We start from the raw sequence: 24,205 nt of genomic DNA on the forward strand, positions 1-24,205 counted from the left end.
GCAAGAAGGGTGGGTTGCATCCGTTGGCGTCTGTGTGCACAGAGACGTGGGACATGAACAAAATTCCAGGAGAAAGGCCGGGAGGAGGTGGGCTCCGTCCAGACGTTGCACACGTGTCGCCAGTCCCGCCCCCGGCGCCCCGCCCCCGCGCCCCGCCCCATCCCGATCGTACAGGGTCCGCCAACGCTCGCGAGAGCCCTCTCGCCTTCCACGTCTGCCACGTTCCAAAGGACCGGGACAGACTGGAAAGTCGAAAGCAGCTCGCGCTCGCAGGCGGCTGCGTCGCGCCAGAACAGCCCTAAATCTGTAGGGGGTGGGGGAGCGCGGCCGGGTTCCGTCCCCCTCATAGGAGCCCTTGTGATTGGCTTCATGTCCCGTCACTCAGCTTTCCGCGGGCGGGGAGGGGGCGGGGCTCAGGCGAGAAGGGGCGAGGCCTCGTGCGGGAGAGCGGCGCGCTCTCGCGTCGGGAGGGCAGTCACCGGCTCGGCGCACGCGAGGGTCGGGCGCGCGCAGGTGGCACGCGGGCCAAAGTCCTTAGAGGCGCTGCGGGCGGTGCCGAGACACCCGCGCGGCTGCAGGAGCCGCAGCTCGAACCCGCTGCAGCGCCCGCCGCAGTCAGCGCGACCCGCGCCGCCCGCGTCCCCCACGCCTTGAGGGAGACCCCCCCACCCCTCGCCTGCTCCAGCGGTGCGCGCCATGGCCCCGCGCAAGAATGCCAAGGGCGGCGGCGGCAACAGCAGCAGCAGCAGCAGTTCCAGCAGCCCGAGCAGCTGCACCAGCGGCGGCAGCAGCAGCCCTGGGGCCCGGAAAGGTCAGAGGCGCTTCGGGGCCGGGGGCCGGGGCCGGCCCTGGGGATGGGGCCCGGGCGGCGGGCGCTGCGGGTCCACCGCACGAGATGCCGCGGAGCGTCTCCTCCATCCTCCGCGTCGTTCCTCCTTTGGCCGCGGGGCGGAGGCCGCGCTCGGTGGGCCTGGCGGGCGGGTTGGAGGGGCCGGGCCGAGCGGGGTCCGCGGCCTCGGGTTGGTCACGCCGGGGAGCCCCTTCCCGGCCGATCCTTCACCTGCAGTGCGCAGCCGAGATGGAGATCTTTTGATCTACTCTTTCTTGGCTTGCCGTGTAATTGGTGATGGGAGTAAGAGAAACAATTTACCTTTGCCGTGCATATTTTGGGGAGTTTGGAAATGAGCCAAAGTCAGAGAAAATAAGTTCCTGCCAAACCAGCAGCTTTTAAGAGCAACTCAAAGGAGAATATTCTATGAGGGCTGCAGGGGTGAGTGTGTGGGAGTGATCTGAATGTTCTCGAAGATTATCTTAGATACTTTTGCTTTTATGTAGCTTTCTTATGGTGTGAATACTGGGCGAGTTTCTCTGTTTTTTCCCTTTGTCTTTTAAAAGAATCTATTGGATATTCACCTTTCTCTTCCATGTGCTTATCCAGGAAAGTGGGAGAACAGAGGTTTTAGATCTGTTTCATCTCATATTTCAGTGGTTCTCGGTTTCTTTTATACGTCCTTTGACTCATATTTAGGATATTGAAACTGCAGTACACATGTGTATTGAATGTGAGCTGTAAACTTTCTTCTTTGAAATGATTTTAGATTCTTTGTTTCCTGAGGTCTACAAGTAATGTATTTATATGTATCAAGAAAGTAAATCAGAATACTATAGTCATACTTTTTTTTTTTTTTTTGTGGTATGTGGGCTTCCCACTGTTGTGGCCTCTCTCGTTGTGGAGCACAGGCTCCAGACGCGCAGGCTCAGCGGCCATGGCTCACGGGCCCAGCCACTCCGCGGCATGTGGGATCTTCCCGGACCGGGGCACGAACCCGTGTCCCCTGCATCGGCAGGCGGACTCTCAACCACTGCGCCACCAGGGAAGCCTTATAGTCATACTTTAAAGAACTGTTTTTTAAATGGCACTTACCACTATCCGACATTATTTATTTTCACGTGTATTGCCTTCCTGTCTCACCCACTCCTTGTTCACCCCTATTCCCAGCTCCTAGAGTGCGTCTGGCCCTTAATAGTTGCTCAATAAATTATTTGATTAGTGGATGAATAACTTTAAATGGTAGTGCAATTAAAATCATTGCATAAATTTACACTCTGAGAACTAATATTTGTAGAGAAAAAGTACAGTTTGAATTTCAAAACAGGCATGTTAATTTACCTTTGGCGTAAGTAAAAGTTTGTGTTCCTTTGCCACTTGCCCTTAAATGCCAGTCAGTTGATTTAAACAGGCAGACGGGTAGATGCACTGTCTCAGGCAGCTCTGGCTACCCTTTTTTTTTTGAGTTCAGTTATATTTTATTTTTAATTTTTATTTTTTTTGTGGTATGTGGGCTTCCCACTGTTGTGGCCTCTCCCGTTGTGGAGCACAGGCTCCGGAAGCGCAGGCTCAGCGGCCATGGCTCACGGGCCCAGCGGCTCCGCGGCACGTGGGATCTTCCCGGACAGGGGCACGAACCCGTGTCCCCTGCATAGGCAGGCGGACTCTCAACCACTGCGCCGCCAGGGAAGCCCTGGCTACCCTTTTTAAAGTTTCTAAACGAGAAGAGCCCATTGGGCAGCTTAAGCACCAAGCAGAGAAAGCTGATAAGACTTTAGTGTTAATTGTTTTCAAAAGTTTTCTGTAGCTGTTTACAAGGAAAGCACATCTTTGTTCCATTTTGTCCTTTGCAGTCGTGGGTAGAGTGGGTTAACTATCTGAAGCAGTTGCTTCATTATATGGCCTGTTGTTGGTGGGAATTAGTATTAGGAAGTTGTGTATTATATTCCCACCTCCAGTGGTTCAAGAACTAAACCAGTTTTAAAAGGTAGGTAATACATTTAGGAAATGTTAGGACCTAAATGAATATATTCCAGCTTTCATATTCAGGCATTTTAGAGCAAGTTCTGTCTGTATTTGAGGATCTACAGCCTTTTAAATATTTTACACATCGATTCTATAATTGTTATGAAACAGACGTAGTGTATAAAAGAGAACATGTAAAAGAGAGAAATATCTGTATTACCAGAAAAATCCCCAAACAGAGAGTTGGTATTGGAGTGTTGCGTGTTACATAATGAGCATTCTTTTTCCGCAGCATTTTTTTGAGTAAATGGTGAGTTCTGACTGTGTGCCAGGCGGAAGGCACTGAAGATGGTGAGGATTCTCTCAGTTGTGAGCAGTTACACTGTAGTGTGAATCTTTTTATATTGGTTTCTTATAGTAGGGTGTACCGGAAAGATCGAGCCACTTCTCTTTCGTTGCTATGTTTATTGGGTCACTGATGTGTAGACATTGATGCCCAAGTCAATCCCATGTGCTGGGGAAATCATAGAAGCTGAAGAAATTTTAGCTGTGGTGTTACGGTGAGGCCCAGAAAGATTGTCTGGCTCATTAAAGGTTATGTACTTCTTGGAAACCGAACTAGTTAATGGGTGACCCAAGACTAAACCCAGGTTTTCTCTTATTCGATCATTATATTATAGTACTGGACTTTAGGTTCTCTAATTTTATAAGATATTATGGAAATCTTAAAGTAGATTATCTTTTAAGTTTCCTTCTGGCTCTCTGTGGCATATTACACCTAGTTATTTAAGAAAAGTGTTCTTTTTGTCATAACACCGATTAACTTTTCTTTTACTAAAATTACGTGTGAAACAGTATATTTGAAAATCTTAGTTTGAGAAGTACATGGGCTCAAATAGTGTGTTTTTTGAGATGTTTTGCATTGAGAGTTTGAAGTTGATGATGACGTTGGTCACATTAAACATTATTATTTCTTAAATCTGTGCATGAAAGTACAGTGGAAAAAGGACCCAGTCCTTAGAAGCATGCATTTTAGGGAAAATGTGATTATCTGGACTTCTGTTTATCTTGGTGGTCATTTTTTTCAAAAGTGGTGCTTTGAAACTGTGACTTTGGGGATTTACATAACACTTGGATTTTTAAAGCAGGTGTCTGTTTTTTGTTTAACTCTTCAACTTAAATTGAGAACATTAAATATCTAGTTTTTTGCAGAGCTCAGTTTTACCTTTTCCAGTTTTATTCTTTAAAATATAAAACAAACATGAGTAAATTGGACATTTTACCTTTAACTTGCATATAAAATCTTGACTTGCACGGCCAGTTGAGGCCAAGGGGAACCTCTTTCAGATTTATTGATTTGAAAATCTTGGTTAAAAAGGATAATGAGACTTATTTTGTAGTTACAGACACTGGTATGTATAATGTTTTTGTTTAGCTTTTCCCTGTGGAATATCAATCAGTCTTTCCCTGTAGCTTCTAACTTGCTACAGGAATGGAAACATCTGTTTATTTTGTCTAATAGTGTCGTGCTACTACATCATGCTTTACCAGTAGGTGTCACTGTAGAACAATTTTTCCTCTTTCAATTTGAAGCTTCAGGTTATGTAACACCAACTCGTTTTTAAAATTTAATCAGCCCTGTACATACTCAAACCCATTGATGGACATCTACTTAAAAAAATGCTCAGCCACTGCTGTTTAATTCTCTAAAAATCTCTAACAAAAGGTTTTGGATTTAGTAGTAAGAGTTGGCCGCTAGCAGTCTTATTTCTTTAGGCTTATTGTATTCAGAATTAAGTGCATTGATAGACTGTAAAATTTATACATTTGCAGATATTTGATGGGTGTTAATCACTTAGAATTCTTTTCCTTCCTTTTTACTTTCAGTATTTCTTAGACTACTTAGTAATTAACAGATACAATACATTGCTGATGGTGCCCTTGAATGAGGAGGCCTTAGTGAAATTCCTTCTTTAGCCAAAGAATGTCAGTTAGGGCCAGTTGCTTAATCCTCCACCAGTCATTCTAGAATGAAAACATAGGAGCGCCATAATTCTTCCACTGTAAGAACTGTGTGCTGTTTTGTGTTCAGATGAACAACGTTTTGACCACCTGGCCAGATTGTATGAAACCAAGGGCTAAAAAATGTTCTGAGGGAATTCTTGAACACAATTTTAACAACCTGTTTTTGGCTTAAGTAAAAGGAGAGTTCCATACTTTAGCTTTGCTCTAAAATCGTGTGTCTCAGAGAGATTACTAGGAAATGAGAGGTTCTGATTTTCAGCAGATTACCAACAGGGTAAGTTGGATAAAGGGTCATGTGGGCTCTCCACTCTATTTTTAGTTAGTATTGGCAATTTAGCCCCTGCGTTCTCTGATCCCAGTAGAATAAACCTTATTTTCTCCAGAAAGACAGTGCAGTGTAGTTTGGGAAAGTCTGATGACCTGGATTCGCATCCATTTAAGAATCATGTGGCAGGTCACTCAAAATTTCTAATCCTGGTCTCCAATGGAAAGAATTATTCAGAGCTGTGATAGCCCTAAAATCAATTTTACATGCCTTCCTGTTCCTCACATTTTTCATTAAAGTACCTCTAATGGTAAAGGTGAGTATAAAACTTTGGAGAATATATAAGGCTGTAGAGCGAAGCAGGCTACAGCATGCTTGAAACGTTATGATTTATTTAAAGAAATCATTTTCTGTTATATTGTGTAGCATCTGTTTAAGTGAAGTGGATGTTCTAGAGGTCATGTTTATACTGGGCTCTGAGTATCACTTGACACATTTCTGTCTACCTCTGGGGGTGTACGTATCCCGTATGCACATCACCCTTCGAGTTGCTGATTTACCCTCTAACCCCTCCCAGATCTGTGCTATCTTCTGTTACTGGAGCTCAGATATATTTCAATCTTTTGATGCTACTCGTGCCTACTGTTTTAATATCATGAAAATATGCAACTTAGTTTGTGTCTTGGGTACTTCTGCATCTCCCACGTGGTTTGACTTCATTCTGTACTAAGATACAGAACATTTTAAAATTCACTTCCTTTAATAAATCTTGTATGTACATAGAACCCATCTGCAGTTTACCCAGATCTCTGGGGAAAGCCTCAGCCATCTGTCAGGAGACGTGAGTGTGCTCAGGCTGGCTCCTGTGTTTCCTGCCCCAGCGTCCCTGCCTGTTAGGATGTTCATTTCTTCCTGTCTTCATCTCTGTGTGCTGCTGTAGGGGCACCTATTCCAGAGGCGAGCGCTTTAGCCATTTCACTTCCTCCCGGTAGTGCTGGGAGTCAAGGGGGTATTTCCTCGTCAGTCGTTATTATTTTTTAATGAGGGTGCTTCAGGCATTTGGTCTGCATTTAATATTTGTTTTTCAGGGGTTGTCTTGCTTACCTCTGACTGATGTGGATATCTTTTAATGGCAAATCAGTGAGTGTAATTTAGTTCTCATCAGATTGATGACACCTGAGGACAGATTTGCTGTAGATAACCCATTAGACTCAAAGGAAATTTTGAGCTTACTTGGTGAATAAATCTTTTTTTTTTAACATCTTTATTGGAGTATAATTGCTTTACAATGTTGTGTTAGTTTCTGCTGTATTACACAGTGAATCAGCTATGTGTATACATATATCCCCATATCCCCTCCCTCTTGCGTCTCCCTCCCACCCTCCCTATCCCACCCCTCTAGGTGGTCACAAAGCACCCAGCTGATCTCCCTGTGCTATGCGGCTGCTTCCCACTAGCTATCTATTTTACATTTGGTCGTGTATATATGTCCATGCCACTCTCACTTCGTCCCAGCTTACCCTGCCCCCTCCCCGTGTCCTCAAGTCCATTCTCTACGGGTGCGTCTTTATTCCTGTCCTGCCCCTAGGTTCTTCAGAACCAATTTTTTTTTTTTTTTAGATTCCATATATATGTGTTAGCATATGGTATTTGTCTTTCTCTTTCTGACTGACTTCACTCTGTATGACAGACTCTAGGTCCATCCATCCACCTCACTACAAATAACTCAATTTCGTTTCTTTTTATGGCTGAGTAATATTCCATTGTATATATGTGCCACATCTTCTTTATCCATTCATCTGTCGATGGACACTTAGGTTGCTTCCATGTCCTGGCTATTGTAAATAGAGCTGCAGTGAACATGGTGGTACATGACTCTTTTTGAATTATGGTTTTCTCAGGTATATGCCCAGTAGTGGGACTGCTGGGTCATATGGTAATTCTATTTTCAGTTTTTTAAGGAACCTCCATACTCTTCTCCATAGTGGCTGTGTCGATTTACGTTCCCACCAACAGTGCAAGAGGGTTCCCTTTTCTCCACACCCTCTCCAGCATTTTTACTTGGTGAATAAATCTTTAGAAAAGATATTTACATAAGATCTTTTGAAGGACTGGGGCTGTTCTTTGGCCCCCTGCGAGTTCCAGGTGGCTTGCCTAGTCGTTCTGGCTGTAGCATGGTCTCATGTGCCATAGAGGCTCTCTGTGCTCTAACGCAGGTGGGACTGGGGGTGGTGGGCGGGAGGGTGTCTGGTTAGAGTGGAAACCATTATTGCTGTACTTGGAGAGGTGCCAGCGTTTCTCTCCTGCATGTGTTCCTACAGATTTAACCCTGTGACTCATTCTGTACGGAAGCCAGCAAGCAACAGTCTTAATTTTGAGTAAGAAAATATGACTTGAGAAAATAATTTTATTCTGTCACCAGTATTGTATAGCTGCCATTTCTCATATCTTATATAGGTTTCACAGCCTTTGCTGTCCTTCCCTAGTGCAGACTCGGTGCTGTCTTGTTCTCTCCTGTCTCTAACTTCTGGTTCTTGTTTATTATATTGCTAATATACAGTTTCTGACACTATCTTTCACACTCTGTTTTAATTCAGTTTTCCTGAATGGGTCTCCTGGAAAGTCTTTGATTGGTCTTAGGTTCACAGGTAAATTTTATTTAGAAGTTAATTTCTTTCCCTTACATGAAAATAAAAATCTGTGTTGTGAGTGTTGATTGAAAGAATACCTAACATTTAAATTTTCCATTCTTTGAATCAAATCAATTTGAATAAGATGGCTGTCACTTACTGAATTTTATAAAGTATTTATAAATTGTTTCATGCTTTATGCTTTTTGGTAGCGTGCCATCTCTCTAACTTTCAGAATACAAATATTTCTATGTGCTGCTCTTTAAAACTGTATCTATTTGAAATATTACATATTAAGACGTTTACAGAGATATAAAGAGCAATGCAGTGGTTACCACGTATCCACCATACAGATGAGGAGGTAAAATGTTACCAAATTCTTGGTTTCTCCTGTCCTGTGTTATCCCTTTCCAACCGCTCTTAAATATTTTGTGATAATCATTGTCATGCATTTCTTTGCAATATGTAATATATGTTGTATAATGTTATGTTGCATATTATATATTGTATATCCATTTGCATAAAATATATCTGCTGTTAAATGCCATATATACGAAAATTGCTTAGGAAGTATATTTATATCTCTATGTATAGAAACATAAATATATACATATATATACATACATACATATACACTTGTTTAGTACATGTTAAAAGTTTTATGAATAGGTTCATACTTGGCCCATTAATTCGACACTGTTTGAGATTGTACCAAACTGGCTCTTTGTTTTCATATATATAGTTCTTCACTGTATGAATGTGCTACTTTTTCTTGAGCCATTTTGGAGTCCAAGATCACTTTGTTTTCATTTTTCTTCTTTCAAAAACTGCTGCTCTGAACACTCTTAGAGTTATCCATCCTATAAATGTCTAAGTGTTTTTCTAGAGCAGCGGTCCCCAACCTTTTTGGGGACTGGTTTCATGGAAGACAGTTTTTCCACAGACACGGGGTGCGGGGGCAGGGGGATGGTTTCGGGATGATTCAAGCACATTACATTTATTGTGTACTTTATTTCTATCATTATTACATTGTAACATATAATGAAATAATTATGCAACTCACCATAATGCAGAGTCAGTGGGAGCCCTGAACTTGTTTTCCTGCAACTAGATGGTCCCATCTGGGGTGATGGGAGACAGTGACACCTGAAGTGTGTCGCTTGTGTCTAGTCTACTCCGCGATCTCGTTTTGGTCTCTGTCACTGCAGAAAACCCTGCTTCACGAAGATAGGACACTGGAAACGGAAGCAGGCTTTTCAGTGCTTACGTGGCAATCTCAGGATATTCCGTCTTGACTTTAATCCAGACGTATGGAGATTTGAAGTTGTCTCAAGCATACCTTTAAGGCCACCGTCATTTGTGATCTCAAGCAGTTGATCCTCTTCTAGCACGGAAGTCTGTTCACCTGGCTTATTCACAAAGGGGGTGCGGATCCATTCCTTCCCAGTTCGGGGGTCTTTTGTGGTTGGGAAGTAATGCTCAAAAGTCTTTTGAAAGCTGAGATAGGGGATCATACACCAGCTGGGAGAAAGAAGGCCCTGGCTCAGTCTCTTTCAAAATCTCTGCTAATATTTGAAACATGTCAAAAATCCCAATGTTCACTCATCGCCCCCATAATTCCAGTTTGGCTTTGAATGCAGCCACTTTATCTGCCGCCTTGAACACAGTTGTCATTCTCCCCTGAAGTGACAGATTGAGTTCGTTGAGCAGGTGGAATATGTCACACAAGTAAGCAAGTTTTGTGACCCATTCTGTGTCACTGAAATGTGCTGCCAGTGGTGACTGTTTTTCTAAAAGAAATCTCTGGAGGGGCTCTCGTAACTCCGAAACTCCGGCCAGGGATCTGCCTTTAGAAGCCATGTCACTTCTGTGTATAAGAGATGACGTGTGTGCTCTGCACCTATCTCCTCACGGAGCTGCGCAAACAGACGTGCAGTTAAGGGCATGTACTTTAATGGGCTTGATAATTTTAATCACATCCTGCAAACGTTGTTAAGTTCAGGTGACATTTTTCAGCCTGCCATCATTTCTCTATGGATGACACAGTGCGTAGACTCACATTCAGAAGCTACTTCTTTGACCCGAGTAGTGAAACCAGAAAGCCGTCCAGTCATGGCAGCCGCCGTCTGTGCATATACCGACACAAAATGACCAATTCAGTTTTCCTGATATGAATGAATGAAATTTTTCATATGAATGAAAATTTCCTGTACCATTAATTGAAGTGTCTTCTTTCTACACTAATCTGCTGTATCACCTCTTGTGTGTAGATACCTGTGGCTCTGTTTTGTTCCTGGCATGTGGAATTGGGCAAGTCCTTCTGCCCTGTCTTTTTCATCATTATCCTGGATGTTTTTGGACATTTCCTTGCCTGTGTCCTTTTAGAATCTGCTCAAGTTAAGTGTCATGAAAAAATTTCAGGATTTTGACTGAGATTGTATTGAATTTATAGAACAGTTTGGGACAAATACACATTTATATAGAGTCTTCCTGTACATGAACACAGTGTAACTTCCTACTTATTTAAGTCTTACAGTGAATTGTTATAATTTTATCCAAAAGTGATATGCCTCTTTTATTAGATTTAATCTAAGTACTTTATTACTTTGTGTTTTTTTAAACTAACATTTTATTAGGAAAAATTTAAAATATACACCAAAGCTAAAAGAATTGTATAATGATCCCATCCAGATTTTACAGTGGTTAACATTTCATATATTTGTTTTATATCATACTCATCAATTAATCTATTCTTTTATGCATTTCCAGGTAAGATGTAGACATCAGTATACCTCATTCCTAAACATGTATGCATGCCTGTTATTAGAGCTCAACATTTGTTATGGTCCCCTGTCCCCTTCCCCCACTGAGGTAATATTATCATACAGTAAATTGCACAAATCTTAGTGTATGATTTGAGGAGTCTTTATAAATGTAAACATCTGTGTAACCCAACCTCAGATGGAGAATATTTCCATGGTTCCAGGAAATTCTCTCAACCCTCTTCATTGCTACCACCTCAGCCCTCAGAGGCAACCATTGTGCTCACTTTTCTCACTGTAGATTGGTATTGTCTGTTCTAGAACTTCATTTTGTAAGTACTTTTTGTGTAAGCCTTCTTTTACTCAGCATATGTTGCTGGTATGAGTACCTTGTTCCTTTTCATTGCCAGGTAGTTCATTGTGTGACCATAGCACAATGTGTGATCCATTCTTTTATTGATGGACACTTGACCTTTCCCTAGTTTGGACTAATATGAAGAAAAGTCTATGAATATTGTACTCTTGGAGAAGTAGTTTTTCTTTTTTTTGGTGGACATATTTCTTCATTTCTCTTGAGCAGATACCCAGGAGAGGAATTAGTGGGTTACAGGGTAGGTGTATATTTAGTTTTATTTAAAAAATAGAAATAAAAACCTGCCAAAGTGTTTCCAGAGTGGTTATACAATTTAATTTAACTCTCACCAACACTGTGTGGGAATTTTAGTAGTTCTATATCTACCAGCATTTGGGATTGTCAGTCTTCTTAATTTTAGCCATTCTGGTGGGTGTTCAGTGGCTTCTCATTGTAGTTTAAAATTGTCTTTCCCTCGTGACTCTGATGTCATGTACTTTTTCTTGTGCTTATTGGCCATATACATTGTTAGCTTCCTTTGTGAAGTTTCTGTTTAGGTTTTTTTGACCATTTTTATTGCTTTTCTGTCCTTTTGTTATTGAGCTGGAATTTTTATATATTCTCGATAGAAGTTTTTTCAGGTATATATATTGCAAATATTTTTTCCAGTCTATAGCTTGCCTTTTCATTTTTTAAATAAAATATTTTGAAGAGCGAGTATTTTTAATGTTGATTTTTTTTTTTTTTTTATGGTTCTGTTTTCTGTATCTTGTCTAATAAGCTTTTCCTATTCCCAGGTCACAAAGCTATCCTCCCATATTTTCTTCTAGAAATTTTGTAGTTTTAGTTTTTGTGTTTAGGTCTATGATCCATCCCAAATCAATTTTGGATTCGTGTTTTGTTTTTCCCTAGGGTATCCCCTTGTTAGGGTACCATGTGTCGAAAAGACTTGGCTTTCGTCAGTGGATTGGTTTTGGTGCCTTTGTCAAAAACCATATGACAATATAATTGTAGACCTATGTCTGCACTCTCTATTTTCTGGCACTTTCAGATTTATTTGATTATTTTATGGGTTTTAGCTACTCCGTCTATTTAGTTGTTAACCAGTAAATACACTTGGAGGCCTCGAGGGCTGACATAGATCTAAGATACAGTTACTGATGACCTCTGTGGTACTAGTCGATCTATGTGTGAAACAAAATTACCCTTTTGCTCTGTAAGGTTATGTAGAGTAGGACATTTTTAAGGTGAAATTAATGTATGTGAAGGTGCAAAGCTTATAAGCAACTTATATTTATTTTTTCTTCTAGAGGTAGTGCAGTATTTGTGTTGGTAAGTCAGTTGTTGGAATGGTCTTGTGCTCCATGAGACATTTGAGATGATGAATAAGGATAGAATGAGATTGAGTAAGACAGAGCGCTGCTCACCAGCTTAAGTAAGTACTGATTTGGAATAAATTATGTACATTCAAGACCTTCCGTCTCCCTGGCCCCTCAACAGTGCCCTGCAGGCTCTCCGCGGTTTCTTAGTTGATGTTTACCGGTGTTTTCAGCCCCAGCTATTTAAATCTTCAACTTTCTGAGCTCAGGACCTACTACTTTCCATTCAGTTCTGGCATGTGGCTTCCTCCCATTGTGCAGGGAAACCAGAGGACATCCTGAGGGGAGTACTCATCGCTTCAGTGGTGGGTGGGGTTGGCCTTTGAGTTGCATGGCATTGGGGGGGCAACTGATGTGAGGCTGATAAGGAGGCATGGTCTAGGACCCATGGTGGCTGCAAAAGCCAGACCAGTTGAGAATCTCAGCAAGCTATTGCTCTGATTTGGGCATGGAAGTACCCAGCAACTGAAGTAGGTCTTGAACGCGTAGTTCAGTAAAGCTCCTTTTCTTTCTTCAGACTGAGGCGCAAGCCCAGCGGGGTGGTGGGTGAGTGAAGGTGAGCCAGCACCACAATTAGGATTTAAAATCTTGGCAGTCACAGCTCTCCTGGACCTTCGGCCCCCACCCACCTAAGAGGGAGGCCAAGCCTATGGTCGGAGTCCTGGATCTCTCTCGAGGACCCTTAGTGGGCACCACTTTCTCAGAGACCTGAACCGTCACTTACCTTCTCCCTGAGAACTCTCCTCCACCCCCTCCCACAGCCTGGACCCCCTTCTTTAGTCTTTCTCATTACATGAAAAAGAAAACAGAAGACACAAAGATCTTGTACTCTCCCTCCTCTAACCAGCCAGATTCTGCAGGTGAGTAGTATGGCTCCTTGCCTTCTCTCCCTCAGGTCTTTCTGGAATCAGCAGAGACTAAGCCCAAATCCACTGGGCTCTTCTTGTTCCTTTTCTTTATCTGCTTCCTGAAGGATAATCTTCCTGAGGATTCTTTGCTGGGCACGGTTCTAATCCTGTGCCACACACTCTTCACTTAATAACAGTAGTGACAGAGGAAAAACAGCACCTGTTACTGACCGCTAACTATGTGTCAGACACTGTGTACTTCTTTATATGTCAGCACTGAATTCCCACAGTAATCCTCTAAATTCCCTTTTTGTAGATGAAGAAAGGGAAGCTTAGATCAGTTTGCCGAAGATCAAGGAGCTTGTAAAAGTCGGAGCTGGAGTCAAGATCCCAATTCTGACTCCAAAGCTACTTTAGTTGAATGTTTTAGATCCCCGGTAGTTGTTGCTTCGATTACTCATAACTGGTCCTATTTCATCCTTCTGTCATTGTCACCTTCATTAATTGGAAGTTAGATCATGTCCCTTCCTTATTTGAAAACCTTGAGTAGTTCCCCCGGGTACTCAAGGTGTAGTTTAGATTTCTTAGCACCATCTGGGAGGCGCTTCATGGTCTTGCCTCTCTTACCCTCTCTAGCCATTCCCGGCCTCGCTCTCTTTATATTTATATTAATTAAGCCATATTTAGTCGCTCTCTGTCGTCTCTGCATGGGCACTTGCTGTTTCTTCCGTGACAGCTCCTCGCTTTCTCTTTCCCTATGTGGCTCCTGTACGTCCTTCAAGATGCAGCTCCTCCATCAGTTCTTCTTACTCTCCCTTCATCGTCTCCCCAGAGACTGGGTTTTGCAACCCACTTCCCCCTCCCCCAGCACGAGCTTCTGTAGCGCCCTCTGCAGTCAACTGTTTTAGCATCCTCATTGATTCACGGGTTCCTTCAGCAGATGAAAGTGTGACCCAATCATTGACAACAAACTATCAGACTGAACTGGACCCAAGTACTAGCGCCGCCACTCAGTTTTAACCTTTAGTACGTCAACAAACCTCTCGAAGCACCTTTAAATAGTTCTCCATCTTTCAAATGGAGAAAGTAATACTCATATCATACTTACGAAGATTGGCTGCAAAGTGACACGTAGTAAGCGTTTCCTAACTACACTTATTCTATATGGGTGATACCACCACGACCAAAACAGCCATTTTCTTTTGTACCGTGATGATCTGTTTTCTTTCATTCTTGCTTGATTGTAAGGGCAGCTCTGTGTTAGGAACAGACATCAGATGCAAACTCCCGTAAAGAGTTTAGGAATTGATTTCATTTAAAAAGATGCGATGTGATCATACCGAATGTGGTAGGATCAGTGGCTCAAAATGTCCTCAGGGCACGCGCCCTCTCAGTGTAGGTGCCTGCCATCCTGAGGCTGGCCACTCCGGGATTCAGGATGGCAGCCGGCGGCCGTTGGGATTGCTTGCCTCCCTGTTCACGCTCAGCAGAAGAAGGGGGCTTTTTCTCTTTTGCTTAGAGCAGGGCTCCTTGGCTCAGTCCTACCTGTCTCACCATCGCTGGCTGCCGAGGGGTTGCCACAGTTGTTCTGATCAGGGGTCAGCATTGTGGTCACATGATCGTGTTATTACATTTTTCTTTTGATTTCTTTTCAACTGATTTAAGAAGTGAAAATCATTCTTAGCTCCTGGTTCATACAAAAATAGGAGGTGGGTCACAGTTTACTCACCCTGGTCTAGAGTAATTGTTAGGGTTGGGAGAGTTACTCCTAATGTTTGGTGAAGGTAAACACCACGTTTCGTTTTCTTTTTATCTCCAGGGCTTAAATGATTGGGTGTAGTAGGTGCTCAGTAAATATTAGAATGAACAAATACAGGGGAAAGTCTTACTTCCCTCTCATAGATCAAAAGGGCACTGAGAATATATAGGCTGTGTTTTTGTGCCTTCTACGCTGCCTTGAATGTAATAAGTGCTCCAAAATTATGTGTTGCGTAGGTGGATTTTATTTTTTAGGTTTATGGTATGGGCCATAAGACAGATCACAAAGTCCTCTTGATGTTTATAAGTGTTGGAGCTAAAGAAATAAAAATTATTAAGATGTGGAGAATTGTTTAAATCAATCAAGTCCTTGCTGGTAGTTTCAACATGGTGGTGCTTCGGCCAGTAGGAAGCATTCAGAGTTCGTACTTTCTGACTGGGAGGAGGGTTGGACCAAAGCAGGCATTTATTTGTTCTGAATTTTGTGAAATTAGAAAAGCTCTGCTTACTTTGCAAGATTTTGATTTCCCCTCACTTTATTCTTAAATATGGCTCATAGATAGACTAAAATTATTTATGTGAATACCAAAATACTGCTAAGTTTTTGTTCCCTTTATTTTTCGGTTTTGGCTTTTAAAATTCTTTTGTAAGAATGATCAATATTTCCTTCTTGACTTAAGATTAAAGTTTGTCAATTTTAATTAAAAAATAAAAAATATGAACAATGCTAACATTTATAAAGAAGATTGTCCCTCAAAATGCTATATATCTTTGAATTCAAGAGGATGGTTCTTCCCAAGTGATTATTTTCATCCACATTGTCCCATATACTCTTTTTTCTTTAACATCTTTATTGGCGTATAATTGCTTTACAGTGGTGTGCTAGTTTCTGCTTTATAACAAGGTGAATCAGCTATACGTATACGTATATCCCCATATCTTCTCCCTCTTGCATCCATATACTCTTTTACCCTAATATAGTACTTACCAAAATGAATTTTTAATTTATTTTTATTTGTTTTTCTCCTCCACAGGACTGTAAGCTAAGTGGCCTCTCTTGTTCATTGCTATAGTGCAGGGCAGGGATTTCAAGACTATTTGTTGAATGAATGCATATTCAGGTGCATGGAGAAAACTGTGGAGGCCTTTTAAAATTTACCATCCTGTGATTTTGATTACTTTGTGTCTTAAAATCTTTACATTCGTTTATAAAGCTGAGAGAAGCTTATTCTGCTGATCCGAATTACATGTTGAGCAGAAATGTTCTATTTAGAACAAGACTTTTATCCGAGATGGTATTACAAATATTTAGCCACTGCTAGGGAAGGGACCCCAGTCAGGACAGCACCTGTAAAACATACCTGTGCTGTATAGCTGATTCGCTTTGTTATAAAGCAGAAACTGTCACACCATTGTAAAGCAATTTTACTCCAATAAAGATGTTTTGTTTTTTTTTTTTAAAAAAGCATACCTGTGCTTTCTGCCTGAACATTAGCTTCTCGGGAACTGGCGTAAAGCTTGGAGACTTCAGCCTTTTTAGCCGGTCAGATTTCATTGGGTCATACTCCTAGGAACTTTGGCAGCAGCCTAGCTGGGTTATTCGGGAACACAGCCAAGAGACCAGTATTTGCAATAGTTTGCTGCAGTGCAGCCTGAGCGCAGGATGGCAAGTGGGGTGTATGGTGACTTTTCTTCCCGGTGACCTCAGCCAGAGAGGGAGGTTGTGAGTTTGTTGAAGCTGGAGCTGGGGCAGGGGTCAGGGAGGGAGGTTAGAGTAAAAATGAGTCAGTGAGAGCAGAGTTAGGGGGCACCTGAACAGAACAGGTGGTCACATTGACCATCACTTGGGTTTTGAACTGGGGCAGGATTGGGAGGAAAGGGACAGACTTGGGGTGTGGGGCAGGGCAGCCGAGTCGACGAAGCCGATGAGGTTCTAGCTGGACCTGCCCTGGCCATTCCTGTCCCTCACCCAGAGCCAGACTGTGGTCCGGTTTTGTTTTCAGAATGCTCCATGTATGTTATATTTGCTTTACCATCTAGATGGCCCCCAAAATATTTATATTTGCATTGTTTTTTTGTGGGAATACCATGTAAATTGTCCAGTGAAGTTAATGAGGTTTACTATGTCCCGGGTCCTGTGCTCCGTGGGAAGGGGAATACAGCAGTCAAATCTAACACCAGCCTCTGGGAAGGTCACTGTCCTACGGGCTGCAGAGCAGTAAATACTCCGGTGAACGAAGTGTGCATGGTTCAGGGAGTAGGGAAAGGAAGACTAAAATGCGAACCCGCTAAGGCTTTTCAGGACTCTCAAAACTACAGCCCCAGCTAACGTCTTCTGGGCAGTTAAACTCTGTGGAATTAGAAGAGGTGACAAAGACACTCGAGGGACAAATGGCCCATTTGTATTGAAGAAAGAAAAGTAGATTCAGGGCAACTCTAAACTGATGTCTCATGACAATCCTAGACAAATTCTAGGATTAAAAATTTTAGGGTGAGAGGGAGGGAGACACAAGAGGGAGGGGATATGGGGATATATGTATATGTCTAGCTGATTCACTTTGTTATAAAGCAGAAACCAACACACCATTGTAAAGCAGTTACACTCCAATAAAGATGTTTGAAAAAAGGAGCAAAACTTCTATTTTTCAGTGGATAGAAAGGACACTGCGGGTTTACTAAGTGTAGGTTCTCGCTGTGCATTCTGGTAAGCTTTCTGGACAGGTGATCGGGATACAATCTTGTAGTTTTTCCGGACTTCACCAAGGTGTTCAACACCATCTCTGAGAGTCCCCCTGGGCCTCGGATGGTAGAGCATCCGTCTCGTGACAGAGTGTGGATCCCAGCTGACTGCGGCACTGGACCCACAGAGCGCTGATTTCGTGGGTGGATGTCAGTTTTCAGAGTGTCCGGCCCAGCTAGTGTCTCTTAAAGTAGTGTGTGGCGCACAGGTGAGGGCGGCTAGTCCCGGGAGGGGGAGAGACACCACGCAGGCAACCTGGCTGGGAAGGCGGACTTTGACGTGGTTGCACACTTCTGCAAAATGAACTCCTTGCTGCGGATAAGCTGGGACAGGCTTGAAGCAGGAGGTGTCTTTTCCAGAAGGGCTAGTGTTTTGTTTTGCTGGGGTTGGGTTTTTTAATTACTCGCGGTCTCAGAGGGTGCTGCCCACCTGATGTGTCTGACAAGGAAGCCCCTTGCACATGGCGGCCAGGTGAGGGAGGGAACGTCCCGCCCTACACAGGGCGGGCTGCCTCCGGAATTGCAGGGCCTGCATATTGGGGGCGGGGGTGGAGGCGGCGGGGTGTGGGGAGCGCCTTTCCGATGAGGCCCTGGGCCGAGGGTGTCCTGTTAGCCCGGTGTGGGGAGGGGTGAGCACCCTGGGACGCTGGCCCCCATGGAGCCCTCCCCGCGCCCCCGTCAGCGCAGAGGAGTTAGGCTTGTACTCCCAGGTGAACGGGAGGCACAGCTCAGGGCATTCGGTGGAGATGTCCAGCCAGCAGATGGAGGTCTGTGGGCAGAACTTGCCTGGAGGAGACCGTTTCCCCTTTGGTTTGTCATAAGTTGGAGGCCAGAGGCAGAATCGGTGTCCTTTTCATTACTGCTGGGTTTAGGACTGACTCGATCCTTGATTTCTCTTATTTATTTATTTATTTTAAAATCAGTTTAATTTTGTTTTTATGTTTATCCCACCTTTTGTTTTGAAACTTTTAAACCTATTTAACAGCAAAAAGGTTTGTACCTTGAAAGGCTCGTGTACTCGTCACCTGGATTAGCAGCTGCTGGCAATTGGTCACGTTTGCTGTTTGTGTATCTTCCTTCCTTCCTTCCTCCCTCCCTCCCTCCCTCCCTCCCTCCCTCCCTTCCTCCCTTCCTCCCTTCCTCCCTTCCTCCCTTCCTCCCTTCCTTCCTCTCTGTCTCTCTCTCTCTTTGGGACTTCTTTGAAGGTAACCTGTTAGTCATCATGACATTTTAACTGGCTTAACTACTACTTCCTTCCCCATATGCATCTCCTAAGGACACAGTAGGGTTCTCAAACCTAAGGAATGCAACACTGATGCGGTATTATCTAACTGCATTCCCTGTTGAGATTCCTCTAAGAGTCTCCAGAAGCATCCTTAAAACTTGAAGTTTTAAACTTTTTTACTTATCCAGATTCCAATCATGAATTAACCTGGGCGATTTTAGCATTTCAGATTTTTAACCCTTACTCTCTGGAGTACCTGATTCTTTTTAGGACTAGAATGAGCCTGGAAATCTGGATTTTCCCAACTTTTTAGGGTGAAAAAATTCAAACCTTCAAGACAGTTATGAGAAAATTCGTTTAGATTCACTAGTTGTTTTGATGCCTTTGCCTTTTCTGTTGGTCTCTCTAGACACACACACACCATTTTATTTATTTATTCATTTTTCTGCTGAACCACTTAATTAAATCATGATACTCTACCCCTGAATTCTTCAGCGCGTTTTTCCTAAGAGCAAGGATATGCTGCTATATAACCACAATGTAATTACCACACACAGAAAGTTTAACACTACTCACAGCACTGTTAACTAAAGTCCGTAGTCAAATCTTCCTAATTCACTCCAATGGTACCCTTTAAACAGCCACCTCCACCTTTGAATTGTTGGTCTCTCTTTTATTTAAAGATTTTTTTTTATTATTAAAATAGATTTTCTCCCACAAAGTCTCGTGAGTAAACCAGATGCCTTTCCTCTAAGATATGTTGCTTTTTGTAATATTCTGTAGCTCTTACGAGGTACGGATAAGGTGAAAATCACAGTAAAGAGACACTTTTTGATTTCTTCCTTCACAACAGACCGGTAATTTAAATGCGCGAGTCATGGGAAGTTGGGGGAAAACATGCCGATAAAAACACAAGTACACTGGTTTTTGAAAGAAGAGGTTGAAGTCTTGGCAGGGCTGTTGGGTGGCAGAGGCATTAGATTTATTCCATGCAGTCGAATTTGAGGGGAACATAACTAGCTGGGAAACTTTTTGTGACTCATGGGAGCTAATGAAAATAGTCCTTCAAGTAATCAAAGTTATCTTGCTTTTCCTCTGTGATGTCTGCCACTAACAGACATTGAGTTGACATCCTGGACTTTGATTTCATGACTGTCCTTTTCACTGGCACAGTGCTTGAGCCAGTGACATGGCTTCTGTGAATGGTTGTGTCGCAGGTCCAGTGATTGTGTAAAAGTGCTGAAGTAGACGTCACTTCAGGATGTAAAGCATGGAAACCCTGTCAAAGTTCAGCATTTTCCGATTTGGTGATATATTTAAAAAATATATAAAAGTAATACATTTTTATGACATTTCAAGAACAGGCAAACCTAACCTACGGTGGAAAAAAAGCAGAACAGTGGGGCTGTCCCTGCATTTGGGGTTGGTGTGGAATGGGGATGGTAAGGACCGTCAGAGCACTTAGGGGTGGCCTTAGTGTTCTGTGTCTTGATAGGGATTTGGGTTACACAGTATATATTTTTGTGAAAGCTAAGGGAACGTACACTTAAAATTAGGGCATTTCATTTTATGTACATCGTATGTAAAAATGATAAATGTTGGACTGTGGTTTACGATATAGAAGCTAAAGTACTTAGGGGACGTGTGTTAATGTCTATCATTTAGTTTGAAATGTATTAGACGTATAAAATGGATTACCGGATGGATATGGAGGGATAAATAGACATGCCATAAGCCAGATAATAAAACGTTAATTGTAGCATCTGAGTGATGCATACACGGATATCCTACGTCACATTCTTTCACCTTTGTTGTGTGTTGGAACTTTCTGTAATCAAATATCTTGAAACTAGTCATGCATTGTTTTTTGATCCTTTGAAATAGCCATTTCTGTGGGCTCCGTATGGTCAAGGGCTGGCAGTGTCTTACGGGTCAGCCCGCGTTTTGTGGCTGCTTTACTTAGCAGGCTTTGTCCGGCGGGGTACCGGCATGAAGCTTCATTTTCCTCCAGTCATTGTGGTTAGTCGGACTAGATTAATCTCTGGGTAGCAGAGGCTCTTGACCATCCCTGGGACAGATTCCTTAACACCCGAGTCACTCTCCATTTCTAAAAGCCTGTGTGCTTTAAATAAGATCTCGTTTTCAATGCAGAATTTCTCGTCTCCGTTGGCAGGAAGGCACGAGGGCCTGCAGTGGGGAAGTGGTATTTGCGTCCTCTCCACGTGGTCTGCTTTGGGGCAGTGCCCTTCTTGCCTCTTCCAGGCTCTAGCTTGTCAGGGATGCTAGGGAAGGAAGAGGGAGAGAGGGAAAGGCCTCTGTCCCCTTGCTGGGCCCTATCGGAGTCTCCTGCTAGTTGATAAGATCACCTGGCCCCCATTGCCCACAAGTGGCAGGCGCCCAAACGCTTCCTCTGTGAGTTCTTTGGAAGGCCTGGTGGGACCTTCCCAGGGTATACGATGTCTTCCAGCCCTCCTGGGCATCCACTCCTGGCAGAACACTTCACCCTCTCTTGCTCTGGGAAGTCACATGCTTGGCAGTCAGCGCTTTGGGGCGCGATGCTGGCGAGATGGTACAAACCCCTGCTCTCCCTTGCTGCCCTCTTCAGGCCAGGGGAAGCTGACACCTTGCGGGGGTGCAGACTTCTTGGTAGCCGCTGCCTTTCCTCTGCAGCCATTCCTCCCTGGTTTTCCCTGCTCCTGATCAGCTCTGCTGCGGGCGGGCCAGTCCCCAGGGCTGCCATCACTTTAGACCAGCTGGCTACAAATTTGAAGGTCCTCACAGCCACCCTCAGGTTTGATAATTCCTGGGAATGACTCAGAATTCAGGAAAGTGCTCTGTTCATCACTGCAGTTGCATTACAGTGAAAGGATACAAATTAGAAGTAGCTAAAGGACGAGACTCAGGACAAAGTAGGAAGGTTCCGAACACAGAGCTCCCATCGTCCTCAGGGACATAAGTATTGCCTAATATGCACGGGGTATTGCCAACTAAGGGAGCTCATCCGAGCCTTTGGTACCCAGAGGTATTTACTGGGGCTCCATCACATGCTGCGAGCATGGCTGCCATTAAGCGATACAGCCACACAGCCTGTCCCAAAGCTTCATCGTAAATCACATTGTTAAGACTGTCTGGTGACCAAAGACCCCAAGCAAACAAATCACTCCTGTCAGGCAGGACATGCCAGGGACCTCCAAGCAGGCAAGGGCAAAAGCCAGAGCTCTCTTTGGTTGAAGTTTAATTCTTCACTATGCAATTCACAATTGCAGCTATTCTTGCTTTTTATTATTTTTTAAATCAGATTCATCATTATTAATTTATTTAGTAAAGCATTGTTGGCTGTCCCCCAAAAATGTAGTATGATGCATAATTGCATCAGCTTTGTGCCCTGCCCTGTAAGTTTTTAAGACCCATATGTTTTGTAATTTACGTCTGAATTTTCCCTATATTTTGTGCTAATGCTTTTATTTACTCCCTGTCTTCTCGCCCTATTTGCATCTATAGGGCACTTTGTTGTAAACGCTGAATTCTTTTGCCCTAGAAAGTGGGGACTGGTGGGAAGGATGGGGACTGGTGGGGAACCCATCTTTTGCTGTCTAGATGGGTTAAGGTGGAAGTGGGACGCAGCAGCAAATTGGTGGTGGTCACACATAATGGCTTTGTGACCTAGTCTCATTGCCTTGGAATTAGAGCTAAAAGGGTAGGCTAGGCTTTTCTGTTGTTTTTAGTTTTGAAAAAAAGAACTTTTTTTGTTGTTGTTGTTTTTTAACAACTTTTCACCTCACCACCTCAGTTTCTGAATGGACACCACAACTTACTTTTTTGTTTTTAAAAATACATTTTTCCACTCTAGGTTCAGCAGGAGACTCTCTGAATTTCAATACCGTGCTAATAGCCATCCACACAGATGAATGGTTGACTAGGTTGGGGGTGTTTTTTCCTGTGAGACTAAGTCTTCTTTCTTTATTAACTTCTCTCTAGAAGGAATAACGGAGTTTAAAGAACTCTCTCATTAGGCCTGGCGTGAGCTTTCGGAATTAACTCCCATTTCTATTATGTTTTTAGCATCTTACCGGTGGAGTTTTGGCCCATCACAGATTCATAAGGTGGGGTTGATGGACCCGTGTTCCGATTCAGGTGTTCCCTTCTGCAGTGAAGCAGAGGTGATACAGAGAGGCACAAGCTAGGGCAGTGGTTCCCCAGCTTGGGGCTCCAGAGAATAATAAAGATTCCAAAAAGTATCTGGAGGCTGATTTAGATAGCTGTTGCTAATATTTCTCTTTCCCTTATTTGTCCTGATACGAATGGAAATGGCTTTCTCAATTTTGTTTTACTAAATTCTAAAACCCAGGGCAGCCCCTTGTCACTCCTCCAGCCACTCATGCCTTTTCCACACAGGACCATTCAGGAGAGGTGTTAGGAGCGTCAGGTGTCTGGCTGTTGGACCTGATGAATGCGCTACAACATCTCCTTCGTGCTCAGGCCTTCTTATGTTCAAGCTGGGTGTCATTCACCCAAGATTGATCAATGAGGAATTTATCTGACACAGAGCAATGAAGACTTGGTCATGGACCGATTTGGGTTCATCACCAGTATTTGGGAGGCACTGGGCTTCTTTTTTGAAATATCTCATTCTTAATGATTTATAGGTCTTTTCCTCTTATGAATGAATTTTAGGATCATTAAATTCTTGGAGATGAGGAAACCTGAAGTGACTTGGCATTTGTTGGACCATTTTTTGTGTCCCTTTGCTCTCTTATTTCTGAAGTGTAGGCAGGAAGAGGTTTGATTACTCATATAATATCAAGGACTTGAGAAAGAATTTACCTACTTATTTAACAATTAGGTGCAGGGCAAATGTACATTAATGAACAAGGCAGGTTCAGTCCCTGGCTTCATGAAACTTGCATTCTGGAGTTAGAAAGAATTTAAGAAATTAATTATTGTAGTTGTCTAATTACCAATGAAAGAACACTCAGAAGAGTACATTCTACAATGAGAGTATATTAGAAAATGTTTCCATTTAAGCCAAGTGGGAGGAGATAGCTAGGCTGGGACCACAGTGCTGCTATCCCAGGAAGAGGGAATGGCGTGTGCAGAGAGCCTGAGACTGGAAAGAGCATGGTGAGTTTTTTGTGGCTGGAGTATAGACAGCTTGGGGAAAGGACACGAAACTAAAGCCGGAGTGATAGACTGGGGCCATGTTGACTAGGGTCTTAAAGGCCACATTGTAGATTTTAATATTATCCTAAGAATACTGTAAAGCCATTGAGGGATTTTTAACAGGGTAGTGATACAATCAGATTTAAAAAATTATTCTGGCCGCTGTGTGGGGCACTAAAGGTCATGTTAAGGTATTGTAGTCGTCTAGGAAGTGATGCTAACTTGGATTTAGATGATTGTAGGAAAGAGGCAGAAATATGGGTCATTT

At 43.1% G+C, this 24,205-nt stretch overlaps 1 protein-coding gene across 11 annotated transcripts in view; it reads left to right on the forward strand.

Moving 5' to 3' along the window:
* The first annotated feature begins 453 nt into the window (after positions 1-453).
* ASPH (aspartate beta-hydroxylase) overlaps positions 454-24,205 on the forward strand; it is a 217,937-nt gene continuing 194,185 nt past the window's right edge. For 3 of the 11 annotated variants that reach the window (XM_067712242.1, XM_067712238.1, XM_067712247.1), the window contains exon 1: positions 458-811. In XM_067712242.1, coding sequence (XP_067568343.1) covers positions 697-811 — 115 coding nt within the window. In that variant the 5' untranslated portion in view covers positions 458-696. Of the gene's footprint in view, positions 812-24,205 lie in introns of all 11 variants that reach the window. The other 8 variants (XM_067712243.1, XM_067712239.1, XM_067712249.1 and 5 more) reach the window with 5 other exon arrangements.

Source organism: Pseudorca crassidens, chromosome 17 (assembly GCF_039906515.1).
Source record: "Pseudorca crassidens isolate mPseCra1 chromosome 17, mPseCra1.hap1, whole genome shotgun sequence".
Classification (NCBI taxonomy): domain Eukaryota; kingdom Metazoa; phylum Chordata; class Mammalia; order Artiodactyla; family Delphinidae; genus Pseudorca; species Pseudorca crassidens.